Below are 23,734 nucleotides of genomic sequence, written 5' to 3'. Positions count from 1 at the left end.
TGGAGAAGCTCTATCTCTATTAAAAATACAAAATTAGCTGGGTGTGGTGGCGCATGCCTGTGATCCCAGCTATTTGGGAGGCTGAGGCAGGAGAATCGCTGGAACCCGGGAGGCAGAGGTTATGGTGAGCTGAGATCGCGCCATTGCACTCCAGCCTGGGCAACAAGAGTGAAACTCCGTCTCAAAAAACACACACACAAACCAAAAACAAAAATTAGCCGGGCATGGTGGTGGGTGCCTATAGTCCCAGCTACTCAGGAGGCTGAGGCAGGAGAATCGCTTGAACTTGGGAGGCAGAGGTTGCAGTGAGCTGAGACTGCACCACTGTACTCCAAACTGTGTAACAGAGTGCAACTCCATCTCGAAAATAAAATAAAATAAAATAAAATAAGTTTTATTTTATTTATTTTTTTGAGACAGGGTCTCCTGCTCTCACCCAGGCTGGAGTGTAGAGGCGTGATCATAGCTCACTACAGCCTCAAACCCCTGGGCTCATGCATCCTCCTGCTTTAGCCTTCTAAGTAGCTGGGACTATAGGTGCAAACCACACCCAGCTAAAACAGTGATATCTTTTTAACAGCATTAAACAAATGCTATAACATATCCCAAATCAGGCGCAGTTCCCACTTGTAAACATAAAAGACTTTAATCAGGAATCCATATTTCCCTAGCAGAAGCGCTGGCATTATCAGTAAGTGAAACTAACACATGGTAGTGTGCTGACTTAGGTTCTGGTGTTGCCACCCCACTCCATGAGGACAAGGATAATGTTAAACATTTTGGACATGTCTATATTGAGACACAGAACTTTAGAAAAAGCATTTCTACAACATTCCTTTTTATTAAGTGAGAGGAAATAGTAACAGGGAGGTACTGCATCACTTAAGGAATTAGAAACGGTAGATGTGGAGAAGAAATAGGAACACTATTTGTGGGGAACATATATATGTCTGAAATCAGTATATTTGGTAATAAGAAAGTCTGTAAGTATATCCTGGAATTCTTTTTTTTTTTTTTGAGAAGGAGTGTCATTGTGTTGCCAGACTGGAGTGCAGTGGCGATCTCGGCTCACTGCAACCTCCACCTCCTGGGTTCGAGCAATTCTCATGCCTCAGCCTCCTGAGTAGCTGGGACTACAGGAGCCTGCCACCACACCCGGCTAATTTTTGTATTTTTAGTAGAGACAGGGTTTCACCATGTTGGCCAGGATGGTCTTGATCTCCTGACTCTGTGATCCGCCCGCCTCAGCCTCCCAAAGTGCTGGGATTACAGGCGTGAACCACTGCGCCCGGCCGTATGTCCTGAAATTCTAAGGATTACACATGGCGTTAATTTTATCACAGAGACAAAAGAGAAAATTACCTCTTTCAGAGGTTTGAGTTAGCCTCTTAAAGAATACCTTATATACCTTTTTTGAAGGTTAGAAAATCAAAGTTGAAAGGGGCCTTTGAGGCCTTATTTATTTATTTATTTTGAGACAGAGTTTTGCTCTTGTCACCCAGGCTGGAATGCAATGGCATGATCTCAGCTCACTGCAACCTCTACCTCCCAGGTTCAAGCGATTCTTCTGCCTGAGCCTCCTGAGTAGCTGGGATTATAGGTGCAAGCCACAAAGTCCGGCTACTTTTTTGTATTTTTAGTAGAGATGGGGTTTCACCATGTTGGCCAGGCTGGTCTCACACTCCTGACCTCAGGTGATCTGCCCGCCTCGGCCTCCCAAAGTGCTGGGATTATAGGTGTGAGCCACTGTGCCTGGCCATGTATCTAGCATATTAATAAGCACCTAAGAAATGCCTGTTGAATAAATGTTTGACTGTTTCAGGGGTTACTAACCCTTAAGGTGGCTCATTCCATCAAGTAACAGCTTTGAACAAAGAATTTTCCCAGTGTCTCTTTATAACTTCTCTCAATCTGTCTTTGTGGAACTGCTGAGAATAAGTATCCATCTTACATTTAGTAGCCTTTCAAATATGTGAAGACACCTTTTAGGTCTTCCCAAATTTTCTGGTCCTCTAAACATTCTCGGTTATTTCAACTTTTCCTCATTAATTCTCACATGATTTCCTGATACCTCGCCTTCATGGGCCTACTTTTTGAATAATTTTACACTGTCAATTTTTATTTGTTCAAATCAAAACCAAAAATTATTTGTCTAGTATAATATCACAGCTTTTTCTGAGATGGGATCTTACTCTGTCACCCAGGCTGGAGTGCAATGGCATGGTCTCGGTTTACTGCAACCTCCGCCTCCCAGGTTCAAGGGATTCTCCCGCCTCAGCTTCCTGAGTAGGGGACTGCAGGCACGTGCCACCACACCTGGCTAATTTTTGTATTTTGAGTAGAGAAGGGGTTTCACCATGTTGGCGAGGCTGGTGTTGAACTCCCGACCTCGTGATCCGCCTGCCTCGGCCTCCCAAAGTGCTGGGATTACAGGCATAAGCCACCACGTCCCGCCAATATCAAAACTTTTAACTACTTGTGTGGTTTCAGCTACGTCTTCATTTGACTTAGTTCTATTGTTCTGTCTAAAATCCAAAAAGTGTTCTTTGAAAATATACTTTCCCATCCATTAAGGCATTTAGCTTTTTGTTGCTAAAAAGAATTTCATAAGAACATTTAGAATTTTACACTTAATTAAAATACACTGAACTTTGACACAGATGTGCAGCTCCAAAACCTTTCCAGTTTACAAGCAAATTATCTACTTACATCAGGGGTCAGACTTTTAGCAATGACGGGCCCAATCATTCCTGGAATAGTGGCAAATGTATTTGTGATGCCCAGGAGGATACCAGCATACCTGTGGAAACATTTTCATAGAAGTTTATTATTGTGCTACACATTTAAACAGCTTCATTCTTTCCTTCTTCTTTTTTTTCGAGACAGTCTCACTCTGTGGCCCAGGCTGGAGGGCAGTGGCATGATCTCAGCTCACTGCAGCCTCTGCCTCCCGGGTTCAAGCGTGCCTTAGCCTCCTGAGTAGCGGGGACTACAGGCATGCACCATCATGCTGGGCTAGTTTTGTATTTTTAGTAGAGCCGGGGTTTCACCATGTTGGCCAGGCTGGTCTCGAGCTCCTGACCTCAAGTGATCTGCCTGCCTCAGCCTCCCAAAGTGCTGGGATTACAAATGTGAGCCACCGCGCCTGGCCGCTTCTTTCAATAGACAGCTATTCTGCTCCAGGTTGTGTTCTTGTGAAATTTTATGTCTAAATAAAATGTCCTATTGAAATGGGATTTTATATTCAGCTGGTGAAAAACTTGCATTTCAATAGTTAAGTAGCATTTTAACATTACATAGAGGAACACAGCCATGGAAATAACCCCTTTTATAACGATATAGGAAAGTTCTGAGATATCATTTTCCTACAGAAAGCATGGCATGTCTAGCTTAAAGTTTTTTAAGTTAAAAAAAAGTTTATTTCCTGATTTGAAAATTCAATTGTAATTAATTTTTGAAAATTAATAAGAAAAAAGAAAAAATAAGTAAAATTACCTATAATCCTATAATTCTTCCTCATAGAGATAATCCACATTAACATTTTTGTAATATCCTAAATATTTTTTGCTATCTCTATATATTTCGAGTATATTATTATAGACATGAGATCATATAAAACATACAATTTACTTGTTCCATTAATTTGCTTTTTTTTTTGAGATGGAGTCTCTGTTACCCAGGCTGGAGTACAGTGGCGCAATCTCGGCTCATTGCAACCTCCGCCTCCCGGGTTCAAGTGATTCTTCTGTTTCAGCTTCCTGAGTAGCTGGGACTACATGCACGTGCCATGTAGGTCAGGCTGGTCTTGAACTCCTGATCTCAGGTGATCCACCTGCCTCGGCCTCCCAAAGTGCTGGGATTACAGGTGTGAGCCACTGTACCTGGCCCAATCATTCATTTTTTAAATTGCTGCCTCTTTTTTTTTTTCTGGAGACAGAGTTTCGCTTTTGTTGCCCAGACTGGAGTGCAATGGCATGATCTCAGCTCACTGCAACTTCCACCTCCCCGGTTCAAGTGATTCTCCTGCCTCAGCCTCCTGAGTAGCTGGGATTACAGGCATGCACCACCATACCTGGGTAATTTTGTATTTTTAGTAGAAACGGGGTTTCACCTTGTTGGTCAGGCTGGTCTCGAACTCCTGACCTCAGGTGATCCGCCCACCTCGGCCTTCCATAGTGCTGGGATTATAGGTGTAAGCCACTGCACCCGGCCTAAAATTGCTGTCTCTTTACTAGGATGTTTGTCCTGTATATATTCATGAATTCTGGACTGTGAAGATTGTATCTCTTAGGTATCGTTTTGCATAATCTTATACCTCCTGTATTTCCTGTACACTGATAGTTTCTAGACTCTAAATCCTAGGGCGTTCATTAGATTTAGGTTTCATGTTTTTGGTAAAACAAACAAACAAACAAATAAAAAAAAACACTTAAAGGTGGCGGAGGAGTTCAGTTAAAAAAATTCTGCTTAACTAATTTGGTTATGTATAAAGATCACAAAGTTTTATGTTCAAGACTTGTGCATACACACAGCACTATAACAAAACCATGAGGCACAGATCTTTTTGGCTTATCCCCTTTAGGGAGTGTATCTAAATTAACCAAGCTTGGCAGAGCCTCTCTTTTTTTTTTTTCTTTTTAAACCATTAACACCTTGGCAGTAAGAGGAGTCAACTGCAATGCTGCCAGCCTTTCCAGTGACAGATATTAAGTGCAGACGAATGCCGTGAAATTCTAAATGTCAGCAACAAGAAGCTCATTCAAGTACTTATATTTCACTTGGCCAGGACAGGCCATGAAAGATTGATGACTACTTGGAAGAAAACAAGTTGTATGGACTCAGTCTGGAGTCTGTGCTGTTGGAACACTACTGGAATTAATAGCTGAAAATCTATCTAATTCCCATGAATCCGGGCAACAAAATTACCATAGAAAAATCTCTATTTTGGGGCCAGGTGTGGTGGTGCATGCCTGTAATCCCAGCATTTTGGGAGGCCGAGGTGGGTGAATTGCTTGAGCCCAGGAGTTTGAGACCAGCCTGGGCAACATGGTGAAACCCTCTCTCTACAAAAAATAAAAAAACACACACAAAAATTAGCTGGGTGTGGTGGCTCACGCTGTAGACCTGCTACTCAGGAGGCTGAGGTGGGAGGATTGCAGGAGGATTGCTTTAGACTGCAGTGAGCCATGATCTTGCTACTGCACTCCAGCCTGGGTGACAGGGGGTGACCCTGTCTCAAAAAATAATAAATTAATAAAATAAAATCTCTATTTCAGTCTATAGAAGTAAAGGCCTATAAAATCCAAGTACACATTTATATGTTAATAGGAATATTATTTATTGGAAAACCTTGTATCTATTTACTTTTTATTGGAAAACCTTATATCAGACATGTTTATAAGGGTTTTATATATCATATTATATCATTTTAATTATAAAATCAACCCCATGAGGTACGATTATTTTCATTTTATTTTTTAAATTTTAAAATTTTATTAATTTTTTTAGAGATGGGGTCTTGCTATATTGTCCAGCCAGGTCTTGAACTGCTGGGTCCAAGTGATCATCCTACCTTGGCCTTCCAAAGTCTTGGGATTACAGGTGAGAGCCACCGCAACCAGCTGGATTATCTTCATTTTACAGATGAAAAAAACCCATAAAATGTCACCCAATTTGTCTGATTCTGAATCAGTACTTAATATTATAATGTTATAATCTACAATGCTACCTTGTTAAAAAAACAAAACAAAACAAAAAAAACAGTAATCACGGAACCCAATCTGTAGGAAAGATAAATTTTCTCATGCTTCACTTTTCACCACAAGCCCTGGTGTTGAATGCTTGTTTATGGTCCTCGAGTGCTCCTGTTCTAACTAGTAGAGTGTTACACTGAATGGGCCCAACTATGAAAAACATAAGATATGTAACCCCCAATAAGATACGTAGCCACGTAGCCAAGACTCCTGCAACTAGAAATAACTGGTGTGCTTTGAACCAAGAAATCCCAGTTGGAAAAGAGAAACTAAAAAGCTCATCTGAAGAGCTGAATCAAAATATAAGAAAGTTATCCTTTGAGCTAGAACTGCAAGGTTTAAACACACACACACACACACACACACACACACACACACACACACACTCTAAGGGAGATAAATAATTTCGATTTTGAGCTGAACCCAAGAGGCGGAGGTTGTGGTGAGCCGAGATCGCAGCATTGCACTCCAGCCTGGGCAACAAGAGCGAAACTCCGTCTCAAAAACAAAACGAAACAAACAACAAATAATAATAATACTTTTGACTTTGATGAGATTTATTTATTTATTTTATTTTTTTGAGACTGAGGTTTGCTCTGTAGCCCAGGCTGGGGTGCAGTAGCGCAATCTCTGCTCACTGCAACCTCCGAACTACCGGGTTCAAGCAATTCTCATGCTTCAGCTTCCTGAGTAGCTGGGATTATAGTTGCCCACCACCACACCTAGATAATTTTTTAGTTTTAGTAGAGATGGGGTTTCACCATGTTGGCTAGGCTGGTCTGGAGCTCCTGACCTCAAACGATCCACCTGCCTCAGCCTCCCAAAGTGCGGGGATTACAGGCGTGAGCCGCCTGGCCCAGCCTACTTCCATTTGAATAGTTGTGTCTCAGTCAGCTGAGAGCAAGTACAGCAGTCCTCATTATCTGAGGCATAAAGGCACTTGCTTATCATCCTCCTAACTGCTACAACTATTTGCTGGCATCATTTATGTTACTAAAACTGTTTAGCTTCTTATGATATCTAGATAAATGTCTTTTTTGGCTTATAAGACTCATAAGATTTCAGGGTTAGACCTGGGTCTTTAAGATGTAGACTTCAACCATCCACCTGATGGTTGAAGCTCAGGCACAGGATTCCACCTGCTGCCTGTCCAGCATTATACTTCATGACATGAAGCACCATCCTCCAGGCCAGCTTAAGCTTACACAGATGCCAGCAGGAATCATGTTACTTTCATGTTTGTGTCTTCAACATCTGGTACAGTGCCTGGCACAGTGTTTCTCAAATGACTAGATCTGTTAATCAGCATGCTATTACACTGAAATTTAGTAGTGACAAATTTATCTAATTGTACATCCAATTCATCTTTCTCCACCTTGTCCAAAAGAGTATCTATCATAGGAGACCTGGCTGAAGTCCTGACATATCAAATCTACTATATTTTCTTTATTCTATTAGGCTAAAAATTACATTGAGAAATTAGACCGTTTTGCCATTTTGGCTCTTAGTGACCCAGTGGTGGCTCTTTAGTGGTCAGCATTTTCCTTTCTGAAAGCACACCAATCATCACTTTAATATTTTACTTGGATTGATCTGTGACCCTGGTCACCACACCTGACTCAAAGTTAGCCAGAAAACAATTACATTTATTGCATTATATGCAAATACATTTATTGCATTATGAGCAAAGTGTTGTGTGTGTGCTCTATTTAATCTTCACAATGATCTTACTAGGTAGGTACCATGGATATTTGTTTTTTTTTTTTCTGTTTTCATCCTTTGACAATAGTGCTAATTTTCTTTCTTTTTTTTGAGATGGAGTTTCACTCTTATCACCCAGGCTGGAGTGCCATGGCTCACCGCAACCTCCACCTCCCAGGTTCAAGTGCTTTTCTGCCTCATCCTTCCAAGTAGCTGGGATTACAGGTCCTAAAAATACAAAATTACACCCCACCTGGCTAATTTTGTATTTTTAGTAGAGACAGAGTTTCACCATGTTGGCCAGGCTGGTCTTGAACTCCTGACCTCAGGTGATCTGCCCGCCTTGGTCTCCCAAAATGATGGGATAACAGGCATGAGCCATTGCACCTGGCCAATCAGAGCTCCAATTTTTATCCGATGATCCAATTTTCTTTCATTGCCAGTTCAAGAGAGCAGGGTTGGGGGCCCTCATCAGATTCCAGAGATTCTGACAAGACTTCAGGAACCTGATGAATCCTAAGCTACCTTTCAGATTTATTAAATGGAGTGGGTGACTTACCACCTTCTTCTGGCTGGATGGCTGCTGAACCAATTTTATGTTCCTTATAATTTTTTTTTTTTTGAGATGGAGTCTCACTTTGTCACCCAGGCTGGAGCACAGTGGCGCAATCTCGGCTCACAGCAAACTCCACCTCCCAGGTTCAAGCAATTCTCCTGCCTCAGCCTCCTGAGTAGCTGGGATTATAGGTGTGTGCTACCATGCCCAGCTAATTTTTGTATTTTTAGTAGAGACAGGGTTTCATCATGTTGGCCAGGCTGATCTCGAACTCCTGACCTCAGGTGATCCACCCGCCTCAGCCTCCCAAAGTGTTGGGATTACAGGCGTGAGCCACCGCACCTGGCTCAAAAATGACTCATGTTTATTCACATCTTCATGTGTTATAGTGGAGGTTATCGATGGATTCCTCAGCATCCATTCCCACTCTCCACCTCCATCTGTGTAGCAATAATGACATCTGAGGGGCACTGACCCTTTGACCTCTAACTTTTGGGGTAGGTGCTGATTTTCCTAAAGTCACATGACATTCTCTTGGCCATTGGGGTTGGTTCATGTGACTCAGTTTGGGTCAACCAAAATGAAGCCCAGGACTTATTTCCATGGTTGAGAGAGGAAAAGATCTTTTTCTTTCTGCTTGATGTGAATGAAGAAGCATGTAGTCCTGATTGTTGCTGGCAATCATTTCATTGTGTGATTTTATAAGCAGACCCAGTCTTAGGATAAAACTACTACTGTAAAAGAGAGTGAGAAAGAAACAATCTATGGTGATATTAGTAGGCAGCTGGATATCAGCTCTTGCCTGAAGCCTATTATCTCTGGATACAATTAAGTGAATCAATAGATTATGCTGTTCAGCCCAGTTTGAGTTAGAATTTCTATACTTCAACTAAAAACATCCTAAGTGATAACATAGCCTAGAACTATTTCTCGAACTCTCAATTCCCATATCCCTTTGACTGTTCGTCAACTCTAGGCTTGACAAAACCTCAAGTCTTGGCCAGGCGCTGTGGCTCACGCCTGTAATCCTAGCACTTTTCGGGGGCTGAGGTGGGAAGATCACTTGAGGCCAGGAGACTGAGACCACTCTGGACAAGACAGGGAGACCCCATCTCCACAAAGTATTTTTTGAAAAATGAACCAGGCATGGTGATGTGTGCCTGTAGTCCCAGCAACTCAGGAGGCTGAGCAGGAAGGATTACTTGATCCCAGGAGTTCAAGGCTACAGTGAACTACAATGGCATCACTGCACTCTAGCCTGGGTGACAGAGTGGAGCTTATCTTAAGAGTATTTATTGAAGGGATAGGAGGCTGAAGATTCATAGAAATCAGAAGATTCTGTAGCAGTCCGGGTGTGAAGATTTTGAGGTAGTGAAAAGAGTGTAAGAGTCCATCTGTCTTTTCTCCAAAATAAATTCATATCCATTATTTTTACAAATAAAGTGTATTAAAACTTTTGGGTTAAAATATTGACACAGCTCCCTTATTTACCTTGTCAACTGGCACAAAATGGTTCTAGAAGTATGTGACTCAAAGAATGTTTCCAGAGAGGTAGCTGTAGAAAGAATTTTGGGCTTAAAAGTAAAAATTTTAGGTTCAAGTTTTGGCTCTATCATTTATTATATTAGTTGTGTGCTGTAAGATAAATCACTTCTCTTAAGTTTCTTTAGCATTCAAATAGGGCAAAAATACTTCATAGGCATGCTTTAAGGGTAAAATGGATAGTGTTTATGAAAGTGATGTGTAAACTATCAAGTGCTACACAAATATATTTGCACATAGGTAATACAGTTAGACAAATCAATTGGTCTACTCTTTGACATTCATTCATCTGACAAAATGCCTACTGCATGCCAAGTGCTATGGTGAGCCCTGAGGACAATAAGGGAGTTTCTGCCTTCACAGAGTTCCTAGTCTAGCTGGGTGAACAGACACAGTTATAATGAGTTATTGCAATGTTCTAATGAGAGCACTGTGGACAGAGGTGATGACAGTTAAAAGTTTAAATTTAGAAACAACATCCTGCTTTAATTATTGTGTAAATTAAAATCTTGTAAAGAATTTAAAGTCATTCCTATAGTAGTAAAATCCATAGAGGCAGAAAGCAGAATATTGGTTGTCAGGGCCTGGGAAAAGGGAGAAATGGGAGATAGTGTGTAATGGGTACAGTTTCTGTTGAGAAGATGAAATTGTTCTACAGATTGTTGGTGGTGCTAGTTATGTAACAATGTGAACACTTAATGCCACAGAACTGTATACTTAAAAATGTTACGTTTTATGTTATATCTATTTTATCAGGTTTTTTTTTTTTTTTAGACGGAGCCTTGCTCTTGTTGTCCAGGCTGAAGTACAATGATGCGATCTTGGCTCACTGCAACCTCTGCCTCCTGGGTTCACGTGATTCTCCTGCCTCAGCCTCCTGAGTAGCTGGGATTACAGGTGCCCGCCACCATGCCTGGCTAATTTTTGTATTTTTAGTAGAGATAGGGCTTCGCCATGTTGACCAGGTTGGTCTCAAACTCCTGACCTCAGGTGATCCGCCCGCCTCGGCCTCCCAAAGTGGTGGGATTACAGGCGTGAGTCACCGCGTCTGGCCTTTTATCAGGATTTTTAAAAATACAATTTAAAGTCAATCACAGCAAATCTTTATATTAGTACTCACGAAGGAGCAATATCCAGATGGTTAATGCTAAATCCAGAAGAGCAAAAGCCTCCCAGTGTTGTTGATATAGTTAGGAAAGCAACGGCCAAAGAATAATCACAGCCAATGAAGCCAGCAGCTACCAGGAATACTGCAGGTCCAATCATTCCTAGAGTTAAAAAGTTATAAAAGGGAAAAATACCCAGCATTAATATTTGCTCTGCCTTAATATGGTAGAAGTCTGAAATTTGAAATTGCTGCCACCTACTGTAGAAACACTATATTGCCTGGAAGACTAACAGATTTCATGGAAAAACAAAACAAAACTGCTGGAAAACATGGGCGTGATACAACTAATATACTATAAAAGGAAAATCTCATTATGCAATGTTATTAAATCTACGTGTGGTCAAAACTCAGCTAAAATTCCATGGTGTTAGAGAAGAACGAGACAAGAACAACTTAAAAATACGTTTCTAGAGAGAAGCAATAGCTGACAACAGAATGTGATTTAAAATACATATAACCAAAGGAGATAAACTAAATAATAGACTCTATTGGATGAGGTTAGAAAAAGACTCCATCCTGCCTGGGTGTGGCAGCTCACCCCTGTAATCTCAGCACTTTAGGAGGCTGAGGTGGGAGAATCACTTGAGGCCAGGAGTTTGAGGCCAGTCTGGGCAACACAGCAAAACCCTGTCTCTAAGAAATATTAAAAACAAAATTCACCAGGCATAGTGGTGCACACCTGTAGTCCTGGCTGCTCAGGAGGCTGAGGCGGGAGGATTGCTTGCGCCCAGAAGTTCAAGGTTACAGTGAGCTATGATGGCACCACTGCACTCCAGCCTGGGTTGTCAGAGCAAGACCTTGTCTCTCTCTTTTTTTTTTTTTTTGAGACGGAGTCTTGCTCTGTCACCCAGGCTGGAGAGCAGTGGCATGATCTCGTCTCACTGCAAGCTCCACCTCCCAGGTTCATGCCATTCTCCCACCTCAGCCTCCTGAGTAGCTGGGACTACAGGCACCTGCCACCACGCCTGGCTAATTTTGTTTTTTTATTTTTGGTAGAGATGAGGTTTCACCACGTTAGCCAGGATGGTCGCAATCTCCTGACCTCGTGATCTGCATGCCTCGGCCTCCCAAAGTGCTGGGATTACAGGCGTGAGCTACCGCGCCTGGCTAGAGACCTTGTGTCTTAAAAAGATTTTAAAAAAATCTGTCTTCATTCTCTCTCCCTCTCTCTCTCTCTCTTTTTTTTTTTTTTTGAGACAGAGTCTTGCTCTGTCGCCCAAGCTGGAGTGTAGTGGCGTGATCTGGGCTTACTGCCACCTCCGCCTCCCGGGTTCAAGTGATTCTCCTGCCTCAGCCTCCTGAATAGCTGGAATTACAGGCCTGGGCCACCACACCCAGCTAATTTTTGTATTTTTAGTAGAGCCGGTATTTCACCATGTTGGCCAGGCTGTTCTCGAACTCCTGACCTCAAGTGATCCCCCCACCTTGGCCTCCCAAAGTGCCAGGATTACAGGTGTGGGCCACCATGCCTGGCTTTGGTTTTTTTTTTTCTTCCCCACATAATCTGCAGGAATCCTCCCTAGTATTAACAACTGATAAGAATACAGGCCGGGCGCGGTGGCTCAAGCCTGTAATCCCAGCACTTTGGGAGGCCGAGATGGGCGGATCACGAGGTCAGGAGATCGAGAGACGATCCCGGCTAACACGGTGAAACCCCGTCTCTACTAAAAAATACAAAAAAATAGCCGGGCGAGGTGGCGGGCGCCTGTAGTCCCAGCTACTCGGGAGGCTGAGGCAGGAGAATGGCGTAAACCCGGGAGGCGGAGCTTGCAGTGAGCTGAGATCCGGCCACTGCACTCCAGCCTGGGTGACAGAGCAAGACTCCGTCTCAAAAAAAAAAAAAAAAAAAAAAAGAATACACATTGGTCATTACAGGCAGTTAAGTGTAAAATACAGTAAGGGACTTAATGAGTGGGCTGTCAGTTTTTCTGTGTCTATAGCAGTGCTATCCAATAGCTCTCTGTGATGATGGAAATGTTATATTTGTATATACTGCAACTGAGGAACTTTTAAAAAAATTTCAATTAAATTTATTATTTATTTATTTTCTTATTTTTTTGAGACAGGGTCTCACTCTGTCATCAGGCTGGAGTGCAGTGGAACGATCATGGCTTACTGCAGCCTTGACTTTCCAGGCTCAAGTGATCCTCTGCCTTGGCTTCTTGAGTAGCTGGCACTACAGGTGCACACCACCATGTCTGATTTAATTTCATTTCATTTCCTTTATTTATTTATTTTGAAATAGGCTCTCATTCTGTTACCCAGGCTGGAGTGCAATGGCGCAATCTCAGCTCACTGCAACCTCTGCCTCCCAGGTTCAAGCAAGTCTTGTGCCTCAGCCTCCTGAGTAGCTGCGATTACAGGCGTGTGCCACCATGCCTGGCTAATTTTTTTTTTTCCACTCTTTTTGCCCAGACTGGAGTGCAGTGGCACAATCTTGGCTCACTGCAACCTCTGCCTCTGGGTTCAAGCAATTCTCCTGCCTCAGCTTCCTGAGTAGCTGGGATTACAGCCACACACCACCACACCAGGCTAATTTTTGTATTTTTAGTAGAGATGGGGTTTCACCATGTTAGCCAGCCTGGTTTCGAACTCCTGACCTCAAGTATCCGCCCACCTCCACCTCCCAAAGTGCTGGGATTACAGGCAAGAGCCACCGAGCCCAGCCAGAGTCTTTTTATTATGTAATTACTGAAGTATAGTCACCGAGACTTCCAGGGTCTCTACTGGGGACCTTAAAAAAGTTAAATGATTGTCTTAGATAGTTTTATTTTTATGTACAATTTTTTCTAACTATTTTTAGAGACAGAGTATTGCTCTGTTGCCTAGGTTGGAGTGCAGTGTTGTGATCATAGCTCTCTGCAGCCTCAAACAACTAGGCTCAAGAAATTTTCTCACCTTAGCCTCTGGAGTAGCTGGAACTACAGATACATACCATCACGCCCAACTAATTACATAGATTTAAAAGTTATCTTTCTAGGCCAGGCACAGTGGCTCACGCCTGTAATTCCAGCACTTTGGGAGGTTGAGGTGGGAGGACTGCTTGAGCTGAGGAATTTGTGAGTAACCTGAGCAACATGGTAAAACTATGTCTCTACAAAAAATAAAAAATAATTAGCCGGATGCTGTGTCGTGACCCGTATGTAGTCCCAGCTGCTCAGGAGGCTGAGATGGGAGAATTGCTTGAGCCTAGGAGGTTAAGGCTGCAGTGAGCCATGGTTGTCCATCCTGGGCAACAGAGCAAGACCCTGTCTCAAAAAAAAAAAAAAATTACCTTTCTGAAAGTAGAGTCTGAAACACATGATTATTTATGGTTTGAGTTATTTGATTTATAGCTCCTTATTTGATATAATAATGCTAGTAAATATTTTTGGATTGAAACTTAAAATGAATTCACTTAGAAAAGGGATGGAGGCTTAAAAATTCTTTCATTACATCTTGTCTAAAGTTGATATAAAAACTTCATTGCAAAGTCTGAGCTGAAAGCACAGTGATTTACAAAATTGTGAGGGGTGATGTTTGGCACAGCAAGCCATTTTAAAAATAATTATAAGCAATGGTGGAGATAATAGGATATTATAAATCTTTTTTTTTTTTTTTTTGAGACAGGATCTCACTCTGTTGCCCAGGCTGGAGTGCAGTGGTGTGATAGCTCACTGCAATCTCTGCCTCCTGGGTTCAAACAATTCTCCTGCTTCAGCCTCCCAAGTAGCTGGGATTACAGGCACTCACCACCACACCCGGCTGATTTTTGTATTTTTAGTAGATGGGGTTTCACCATGTGAAACCTGGTCTTGAACTCCTGACCTTGTGATCTGCTTGCCTCAGCCTCCTAAAGTGCTAGGATTACAGGCATGAGCCACTGCGCCCAGCAAATATTATAAACCTTAATCCTCAAAATGTATGATTCAAAAAGAAACATATTGTAAAGAAATGCATTTAAATGCATCGTAGTGTTTTGTTATGTGAACAAAATAAATGGCTAATATTATCATTTTTATTTTGTCTTGAACTGTTGTGATATTGTGATTAAAAAAAATATGGCTGGGGGCTGGGCGTGGTGGCTCACACCTGTAATCCTAGCACTTTGGGAGGCTGAAGCAGCAGGATTGTTTAAGGCCAGGAGTTCAAGGCCAATGTGGGCAATAAAGCGAGGCCTTGTCCCATTAAAGAAAAAAATTAAACAAAATGGCTGGGGCTGGGTGTGGTGGCTCACTCCTATAGTCCCAGCACTTTGGGAGGCCAAGACAGGCAGATAGCTTGAATTTAGGAGTTACAGACCAGCCTGGACAACATGTTGAAACTCCGTCTTTAGTAAAAATTAAAAAATTAGCTGGGTATGGTGGTGCATGCCTGTAGTCCTAGCTACTCAGGAGGCTGAGGTGGGAGGATCACCTGAGGCTGAGGAAGTTGAGGCTGCAGTGAGTTAAGATCATGCCACCACACTCCAGCCTGGGCTAAGAGTGATCCCCTGTCAAAAAAAAAAAAAAAAAGAAAAAAAAAGAAAAGAAAAGAAATATGGCCAGTGTGGTGGCTCATGTCTGTAATCCCAACATTTTGGGATGCTGAGGCAGGAAGATCACTTGAGGCCAGGAATTCAAGGCCAGACTGGGCAACATAGCAAGACCCCATTTCTATTAAAACATTGTTTTAAAAAAGAAATATATATTTGGTCTCTGCCCCTGGTTTTTGGCACACAGCTCCTAAAACTTTTGGAATTTCTGGAGTGGTAACAGTATCTTTTGTATGCTAACGAGACAACTGGTGGTTGGGGGTCCCCATACAGCTTCAGGATGGTGGCTGGATTAGAGGTCTGGGACTTTTGGCACCACCCCCAAACTCCAGAGAGGGGAGAGGGGTTGAAGGGTGAGTCAGTCACCAATGGGCAATGATTTAATCAATCACGCTCACTTAATGAAGTCTCCATACAAACTAAAAAGGACACGGTTTGGATGAACTTTTGACGTCGGGGTTCTTGGAGGGTGGTGTTCCAGGAGAGGGCATGAAAACTCCCTATTCGGTCCCACATATGTTGCCCTATGCAGCTTTCCATCTGGCTGTTCATCTATATCCTTTGTAATACCCTTTATAATAAGTGGGTAAACATAAATAAAGTGTTTCTCTGAGTTCTGTGAGATGCTCTAGCAGATTAGCTGAACCTGACAAGAGAGTCATGGGAACCCTGATTTATAGCCGGTCAGTCAGAAGCAGAGGTCACAAGCTGGGACTTGTGATTGGTATCCGAAGAACAGAGCCCTCAACCTGTAGGATCTGATGCTACCTCCAGCTGGACAGTGTCAGAATTGAATTGCAGGACACCTCGCTAGTGTCCGCTGCAGAACTGGTTATGTGTAGGGAGAAATCTGCACAAACATTTTGGTGATCAGAGCGAAGTGTTCTGTGTTAAGTATTGTGTTAACTGTGTGCAAAAGTGGGAAACACACTTTGTTTTCCTATCTCCAATAACTGTAAACATGGTAAATAACTGTAAACCAAAACAAAACCTGATTTGTTTCACTTACCTATAAGGCTAAAAATTCTGCGAACACATAAAGTTGAAAAATTCCATTTTGCCCTTAAGTTGTCAGCAGCTTGACCAGACAGGATCATACATAACCAAGAGCCTAAATAAGGCAATGAAGATAAAAACCCATTCTGGAAGGAATAAGAAGATACAGGATTAATTATGGTGAGAGGAAAAAACAAAACATACACATTCATCACAGCCAGTGACCACCACTTGAAAGCAAAGGAAATGCATAGCAATATGTTGTTAATTTTTTTATATAATTACAGCAAATAAGTCTGGCTTTCAGAAGGATTATGGGGTTCGGTCCAAGGCAGTCCCTAAGAGTCTGTCTCAGAGGGAAATAACGCTTGCCATAATCCTGTCTGCTTCGGGTAATCTTGACTGTTTCTCTGGGATTTGGGTTGTGGGAGAAGACAAGCCTTCCTGTTAGCCTATGGATTCTCCCTACTGAACATTTTCATCTTCCATTCTCATTTATTTTTTAAAAATATTTTTTACGATAAAACACAGATGCAGAAAACCACGTAAGTCAAACATATAGCTTAATGAATCATTCTTTTTTTTTTTTTTTTTTTTTTGAGACAGAGTCTTACTCTCGCTCAGGCTGGAGTACAGGGGTGCGATCTCAGCTCACTGCACCCTCTGCCTCCTGGGTTCAAGGGATTCTCCTGCCTCTGCCTCCTGAGTAGCTGGGGTTACAGGCACCTGCCACCACAACTGGCTAATTTTTGTATTTTTATTAGAGATGGTGTTTCACTGTCTTGGCCAGGCTGGTCTTGAACTCCTGACCTTGTGATCCACCCGCCTTGGCCTCCCAAAGTGCTGGGATTACAGGCGTGAGCCACCGCGCCCAGCCTCATGAGTCATTCTAATGACCATCTAGGTCAAGAAATAGAACATTGCCAGCCTTGCCAGAAGACCCTTTATGCTCCTAGTCCTATCACAGCTCCCTTCCTCCCCCCTCAAATAAACATTAACCTTGTTTTGGTGTATAGTAATCACGTACATCACCCAAATGTACATCCCTAGACACTTCAGTTTAGTCTTGGCCATTAAAAATTTTTTCGTTTGTCTTTTGTGTCTCTTTAAATCTGTAAATTCCCTTCCATTCATTTTTTTCTTACAATTTATCTATTAAAGAACGTAGGCCACATTTTGCTTTCAAAAGATCAGTGCCAAGTAAAACCATAACTCAAAAGTGCATTACATGTTTATCTACTACACACACACACACACACACACACACACACACACACACACACACATTTATTTTTAACAGCACCAGAGAGTCTTTTTTTTTTTTTTTTCTTTTGAGACAGAGTCTTGCTCTGTTGCCCAGGCTGGAGTGCAGTGGGGTGATCTCGGCTCATTGCAACCTCCGCCTTCCGGGTTCAAGCAATTCTCCTGCCTCAGCCTCCTGAGTAGCTGGGATTACAGGCGTGTGTCACTATGCTCGGCTAATTTGTATTTTTTGCAGAGATTGGGTTTTGCCATGTTGGCCAGGCTGATCTCGAACTTCTGACATCAAGTGATCTGGCCGCGTCAGCCTCCCAAAGTGCTGGGATTACAGGGATGAACCACTATGCCCAGCCTCTGAGAGTCTTTCTTGATGGTTTCTTTTTCCTCATATTTCACGTCCAATCACCAAGTACTCCCTATTCTACTGCCTTTCAAAAATAAATAAATAAATAAATAAAATAAAGGTTGGCTGGGCACGGTGGCTCATGCGTGTAATTCCAGCACTTTGGGAGGCTGCAGACGGAGAATCACTTGAGGACAGGGGCTCAAAACCAGTCTGGCCAACGTGGTGAAACCCTGTATCTACTAAAAATACAAAAAATTAGCTGGGCATTGTGATACATGACTGTAATCCCGGCTACTTAGGAGGCTGAGGCAGGAGAATCGCTTGAACTTGGGAGGTGGAGGTTGCAGTGAGCCAAGATTGCCTGGTGCAGTCCAGCTTGGGTGACAGAGCAAGACTGTCTCAAAAAGAAAAGAAAACAAAAAACAATAAAAAAAACTTCATTCCATTTAGACTTCTGCATAGTGGGATCACATCTATCATTATTTGTGGCAAAATCCGTATAAGAATAAATGGTTTCAAAATATTAGTACTCCTACTACTCCTAAACAAAGAATAAGCGGTAGTAAATCAGAGAAGTGAATTTTCTGATCTTGATTTTGTTTCCTGGTGGGATAAGGTTGTAATTCTTCACAGTTACTGAATTTTTCCACTTCAAGTTGCAATGTTAAAAACTCCTGGCTGGGCACGGTGGCTCACGCCTGTAATCCCAGCACTTTGGGAGGCCAAGGCAGGCAGATCACCTAAGGTCAGGAGTTTGAGACCAGCTTGGCCAACATGGTGAAACTTCATCTCTACTAATAATACAAAAATTAGGCGTGGTAGTGGATGCCTATAATCCCAGCTACTTGGGAGGCTGAGGCAGGAGAATCGCTTGAACCCAGGAGGCGGAAGTTGCAGTGAGCCGAGACTGTGCCACTGCACTCTAGCCTGGGCAACAACCTAAATACACTAAAGTCTTCAGCATTTATACATTCCACAGGCACCTTCCACAGTTTCTCTTCAAGGATATGATCCTTTGTATTCATTTATTTTAAAAAATTGATTCCAATTTTTTTGCAGGTGCAGTGGCTCACGCCTGTAATCCCAGCACTTTGGAAGGCCAAGGCAAAGGGATCACTTGAGGTCAGGAGTTTGAGACCAGCCTGGCCAACATGCTAAAACTCTGTCTCTACAAAAATAAAAAATTTAGCTGGGTGTGATGGCACACACCTGAAATCCCAGGTACTTGGGAGGCTGAGACAGGAGAATCACCTGAACCCGGGAGGTGGAGGTTGCAGTGAGCTGAGGTTGCACCACTGAACTCCAGCCTGGGCAACAGAGCAAAACTCAGTCTTAAAATAAAATAAAATAAAATAAAATAAAATAAAATAAAATAAAATGAGTTTCCAGTGGTGACGACCTACCAACGAGAACACACTTCTTGCAAAAAATCTCCTTCATCCCTCTCCAGAAGAGGAGAAGAGGAAACACAAGAAGAAATGCCTGGTGCAGGACGCTAATAAAATCACCATGGTCTTTACTCATGCACAAACAGTAGTTTTGTGTGTTGGGTGTTCCACTGTCCTCTGCCAGCCTACAGGAGAAAAAGCAAGGCTTATGTAAGGATGTTCCTTCAGGAGGAAGCAGCACTAAGAGCACTGTGAATCAAGATGAGTGGAAAACCATCTCAATATAACACATTTTAGATAAAAGATTTTAAAAAATGAGAGATGTGTGACTCTTGCTTTCACTTGAATACTTGCAGGCCACTGTAGGGTTATTTATTTTATCTTTTTGTGGAGATGGAGTCTTGCTCTACCACCCAGGCTGGAGTGCAGTGGTGCGATCTCGGCTCACTGCAACTTCTGCCTCCCGGGTTCAAGGAACTCTCCTGCCTCAGCCTCCTGAGGTGCTGGGACTACAGGCACGAGCTGCCACGCCCGGCTAATTTCTTTCGTATTTTAGTAGAGATGGGATTTCACTGTGTTGCTCAGGCTGGTCTCGAACTCTCGAACTCAGGCAATCCGCCCACCTTGGCTTCCCAAAGTGCTAGGTGCATGAGCCACCATGCCCGGCCACTGTAGGGTTATTAACTAGCTTAATTTCAATATTGTTGTGTCTCAGGGAATAGGCAAGCTCAAGGAGAAGCAAAGAGATGGGGTGATGGCTGGTTGGTGGAGCTGTCAGAAGACACTCAACATTTATTAAGTTTGCCATCTTATATGGGGAAGGATTATGGTGCCCCCAAACAATTACAACATTAACATCAAAGATCAAGAGCCCTGAAGTGAGCACATGCTGTTGGAAAAATGGTGCTAACAGATTTGCTTCATGCAGGGTTAGCACAAATCTTTAATTCATAAAAAATACAATATTTGCAGAGTATAATAAAGTATAGTGCAATAAAAGGAGGCATGCCTGCGCCATGCTTCTCAAAGCAAGCTTTATTTTGAACAAAGGCCATTTGATGGCCAGGCAGGGTGGCTCATGTCTGTAATCCCAACACTTTGGGAGGCTGAGGCAGGAGTTTCATTTGAGCTCAGGAGTATGAAACCAACCTGGACAACAATGGGAGACCTCATCTCTACTATTTAAAAAAAACAAAAACAAAAACACCCAGGTCATTTCATGAATATAATATATTGATTTTCAAGAAGAAAATCCATTAAAAAATAGGCTATATAACTATAGAATTATTTTCAAACTCTATTCACATTTCTTTTTATTTTACAGACTGAAAAAAGGTCCTATATTTACATTTCTTTTAATTTTAATTAAGATAATACCTTTTTGTCTATGAATGCAAGATAAAAGATCCTTATTTTAAAGTACACAACGTTAATTACTGGCCAGCTATTGATATTTTATTTCTTCCATACATAGTTCTTCCTGGAAAATGTCAAATAGAAACATCAGTGTAGTAATCTTTAAATATACTTCATAAGTAAAATAAGAGATTTTGTTAATATGATTTTGAGAATTTGCTATTTTTTTTTTTTTTTTTGAGATGGAGTCTTGCTCTGTTGCCCAGGCTGGAATGCAGAGGCTCAGTCTTGGCTCACTGCAACCTCTGCCTCCTGAGTTCCAGCGATTCTCCTGCCTCAGCCTCCTGAGTAGCTAGGACTACAAGCACCTGCCACCATGCCTGGCTAATTTTTATATTTTTAGTAGAGATGGGGTTTCACCATGTTGGCCAGGTTGGCCTCGAACTACTGACCTCAAGTGATCCGCCCACTTCGGCCTCCCGAAGTGCTAGGATTACAGGTGTGAGCCACCGGGCCTGGCTGGATTTGCTATTTTTAATCTTCCTGTGGATCTCAGTTTTACCTCAATGATAATTACCAAATTAACCTTTCAATGCACAGTTGAATGCAATTAATCACTGTAGTAGTATATTATTTATTTTTTTCTTTTTTAAAAATTAGCCCCACTTTATAGTTGAAATGTGGTAGTAGATTATAATCAGGCTCTGTTAACAGAGAAGTTGGGAAAAATAAGGTTGCTCACAATGAATCCATCCCAGGATATTGCCAAAGCCTAGTTTCAATTTAACTTCTGTCAGTGCAATTTGTGGATATATTTCTATAGAGTGACCTTGTTTTTCAGAAGTAGACACAGGAGTTCTTCACAGCTTAGCTGTCTGAAGTTTTAAGGTTTGGTCCACATAGCCAGGCCAATGTTTACAGTATACTTTGGAATGTGAGTGACTGAGGATTCACTTTAAGTTTTTAAAGCTGGTAAGTCCATGTAGGCTGTGCAGTCAGCCTTGTTAGTTTTTTTTTTTTTTTCCTGGGACAGAGTCTTGTTCTGCTGTCCAGGCTGGAGTGCAGGGGCATGATCTCAGCTCACTGCAACCTTCACCTGCTGGGTTCAAGAGATTCTCGTGCCTCAGCCTCCCTAGTAGCTGGGATTATAGGCGTATGCCACCATGCCCGGTTAATTTTTTCTTGTATTTTTAGTAGAGACGGTTTTGCTGTATTATCCAGTCTGGTCTCGGAACTCCTGGGCTCAAGCAGTCCTTCCGCCTCAGCCTTCCAAAGTGCTGGGATTATTTTTGTATTTTATTATTATTATTTTTTTGAGATGGAGTTTCACTCTTGTTGCCCAGGCTGGAGTGCGATGGCTTGATCCCGGGTCACCACAACTTCCGCTTCCCAGGTTCAAGCAATTCTCCTGTCTCAGCCTCCTGAGTAGCTGTGATGACAGGCATGCACTACCATGCCCGGCTAATTTTGTATTTTTAGTAGAGACGGGGTTTCTCCATGTTGGTCAGGCTGGTCTCGAACTCCTGACCTCAGGTGATCCGCCTGCTTCGGCCTCCCAAAGTGCTGGGATTATAGGCGTGAGCCACCGTGCCTGGCCTTTTTTGTATTTTTAACAGAGACAGGGTTTCACCATGTTGCCCAGTCTGGTCTCAAATGCCTGGCCTCAAGTGATCCACCTGCCTCGAACTCCCAAAGTGGTAGGATTACAGGTGTGAGCCACTCCACCTGGCCTGATATCAGGCATCCTTACATGTGCTTATTGGCCATCTGTATATCTTTCGAGAAATGTGTATTTGTATTCAAGTCCTTTGCCCATTTTAAAAACTGAGTTCTCTTTTTATTATTGAATTGTAAGAATTCTTAATATATCTGGATACTAGACCCTTATCAGATGTTTGATTTATAAATGCTTTCTCCCATTCAGTGGGTTTTCATTTTCTTGATAGTCCTTTGATGTATAAGAATCTCTAAAATTTAGGACAGCAGAATAAAATGGAAGATACAAAATAACTTCATTTTATATAGATGATAACAAATTCTGTGTATGGTCTTATAATATATATATATATAAGAAGCATATATAAGAAGCAGATGATTTTTTCTTACCTCTTGAATATTGAACCTTAGGATCTCCTTCATATACGTAGGCAATAATGTCAATAAAGTATAAAAAGTCCAGTTGTAAGAAAAGTGTGCAACTACAATAGCCCAAAGTGGCAGGGATTTTAAAATGGGTACCCACGGCACTGACTTCTGTGAAGAAAGCTGAAGAAAACAGGAATGATTAGGATAAACTACGGCTATGTTAATGCTTAGATCTGTACCATATCAGCTAAAACTCTATCCAGAATTCATACAGAATATCACCTTAATTAGTAAACTCTAAATTTTTAAATCAACTCCTTTGAAGGGGGGATGGGGGAGGGATTGCATTGGGAGTTATACCTGATGTAAATGACGAGTTGATGGGTGCTGACGAGTTGATGGGTGCAGCACACCAACATGGCACAAGTATACATATGTAACAAACCTGCACGTTATGCACATGTACCCTAGAACTTAAAGTATAATTAAAAAAAAAAAACTCCTTTGAAATATTAAATAGCAAAATACATGATAAATATTCAGTTGTTTGATTTTTTAAAAATATATTAACTAGACAGTCCATGATTCAGATTACAGGAAAAAGTAAAAATGTATTCATAGAGCTATAATGTCAACCCTAAACATTCCTTATGAATGTCAGAAGTCACCTGCAGCATTGATTTCTCTCTTTCTCTCTCTTTCTCTCTCTTCCTTTTTTTTCTTTTTTTTTCTTTTTTGAGACCGAGTTTTGCTCTTGTTGCCCAGGCTGGAGTGCAATGGCACAATCTCGGCTCACTGCAACCTCTGCCTCCCGGGTTCAAGTGATTCTCCTGCCTCAGCCTCCTGAGTAGTTGGGATCACAGGTATGTGCCACCACGCCTGGCTAATTTTTGCATTTTTAGTAGAAACAGGGTTTCGCCATGTTGGTTAGGCTGTTCTTGAACTCCTGACTGCAAGTGATCCGACCCAAAGTGCTCGGATTACAGGCATGAGCCACTGTGCCCGGCCTGAATTCTCTGTTTCTAAAATATAGTTTCATAGTCAAATTCAGAGGTTGGTATAAGAGTAAA

General features: G+C 42.0%; 1 protein-coding gene across 4 annotated transcripts in view; it reads right to left on the bottom strand.

Annotated features, from left to right (window-relative positions):
- Positions 1 to 23,734, bottom strand: part of LOC105479448 (solute carrier family 17 member 5) — a 61,334-nt gene that overhangs the window by 5,392 nt on the left and 32,208 nt on the right. For all 4 annotated transcript variants that reach the window (XM_071096843.1, XM_071096846.1, XM_071096845.1 and 1 more), the window contains 4 exons: positions 22,686 to 22,844; positions 16,243 to 16,375; positions 10,673 to 10,820; positions 2,710 to 2,800 (listed from right to left, as the gene is read on the bottom strand). In XM_071096843.1, the coding sequence (XP_070952944.1) occupies positions 2,710 to 2,800; positions 10,673 to 10,820; positions 16,243 to 16,375; positions 22,686 to 22,844 (531 nt within the window). The remainder of the gene's footprint in view (positions 1 to 2,709; positions 2,801 to 10,672; positions 10,821 to 16,242; positions 16,376 to 22,685; positions 22,845 to 23,734) is intronic.

The sequence above is a fragment of the Macaca nemestrina genome, chromosome 5, assembly GCF_043159975.1.
Source record: "Macaca nemestrina isolate mMacNem1 chromosome 5, mMacNem.hap1, whole genome shotgun sequence".
In the NCBI taxonomy this organism is placed as follows: Eukaryota; Metazoa; Chordata; class Mammalia; order Primates; family Cercopithecidae; genus Macaca; species Macaca nemestrina.
The sequence above is the reverse complement of the archived record's forward strand: the minus strand, read 5'-3'. Positions and strand labels throughout refer to the sequence as shown.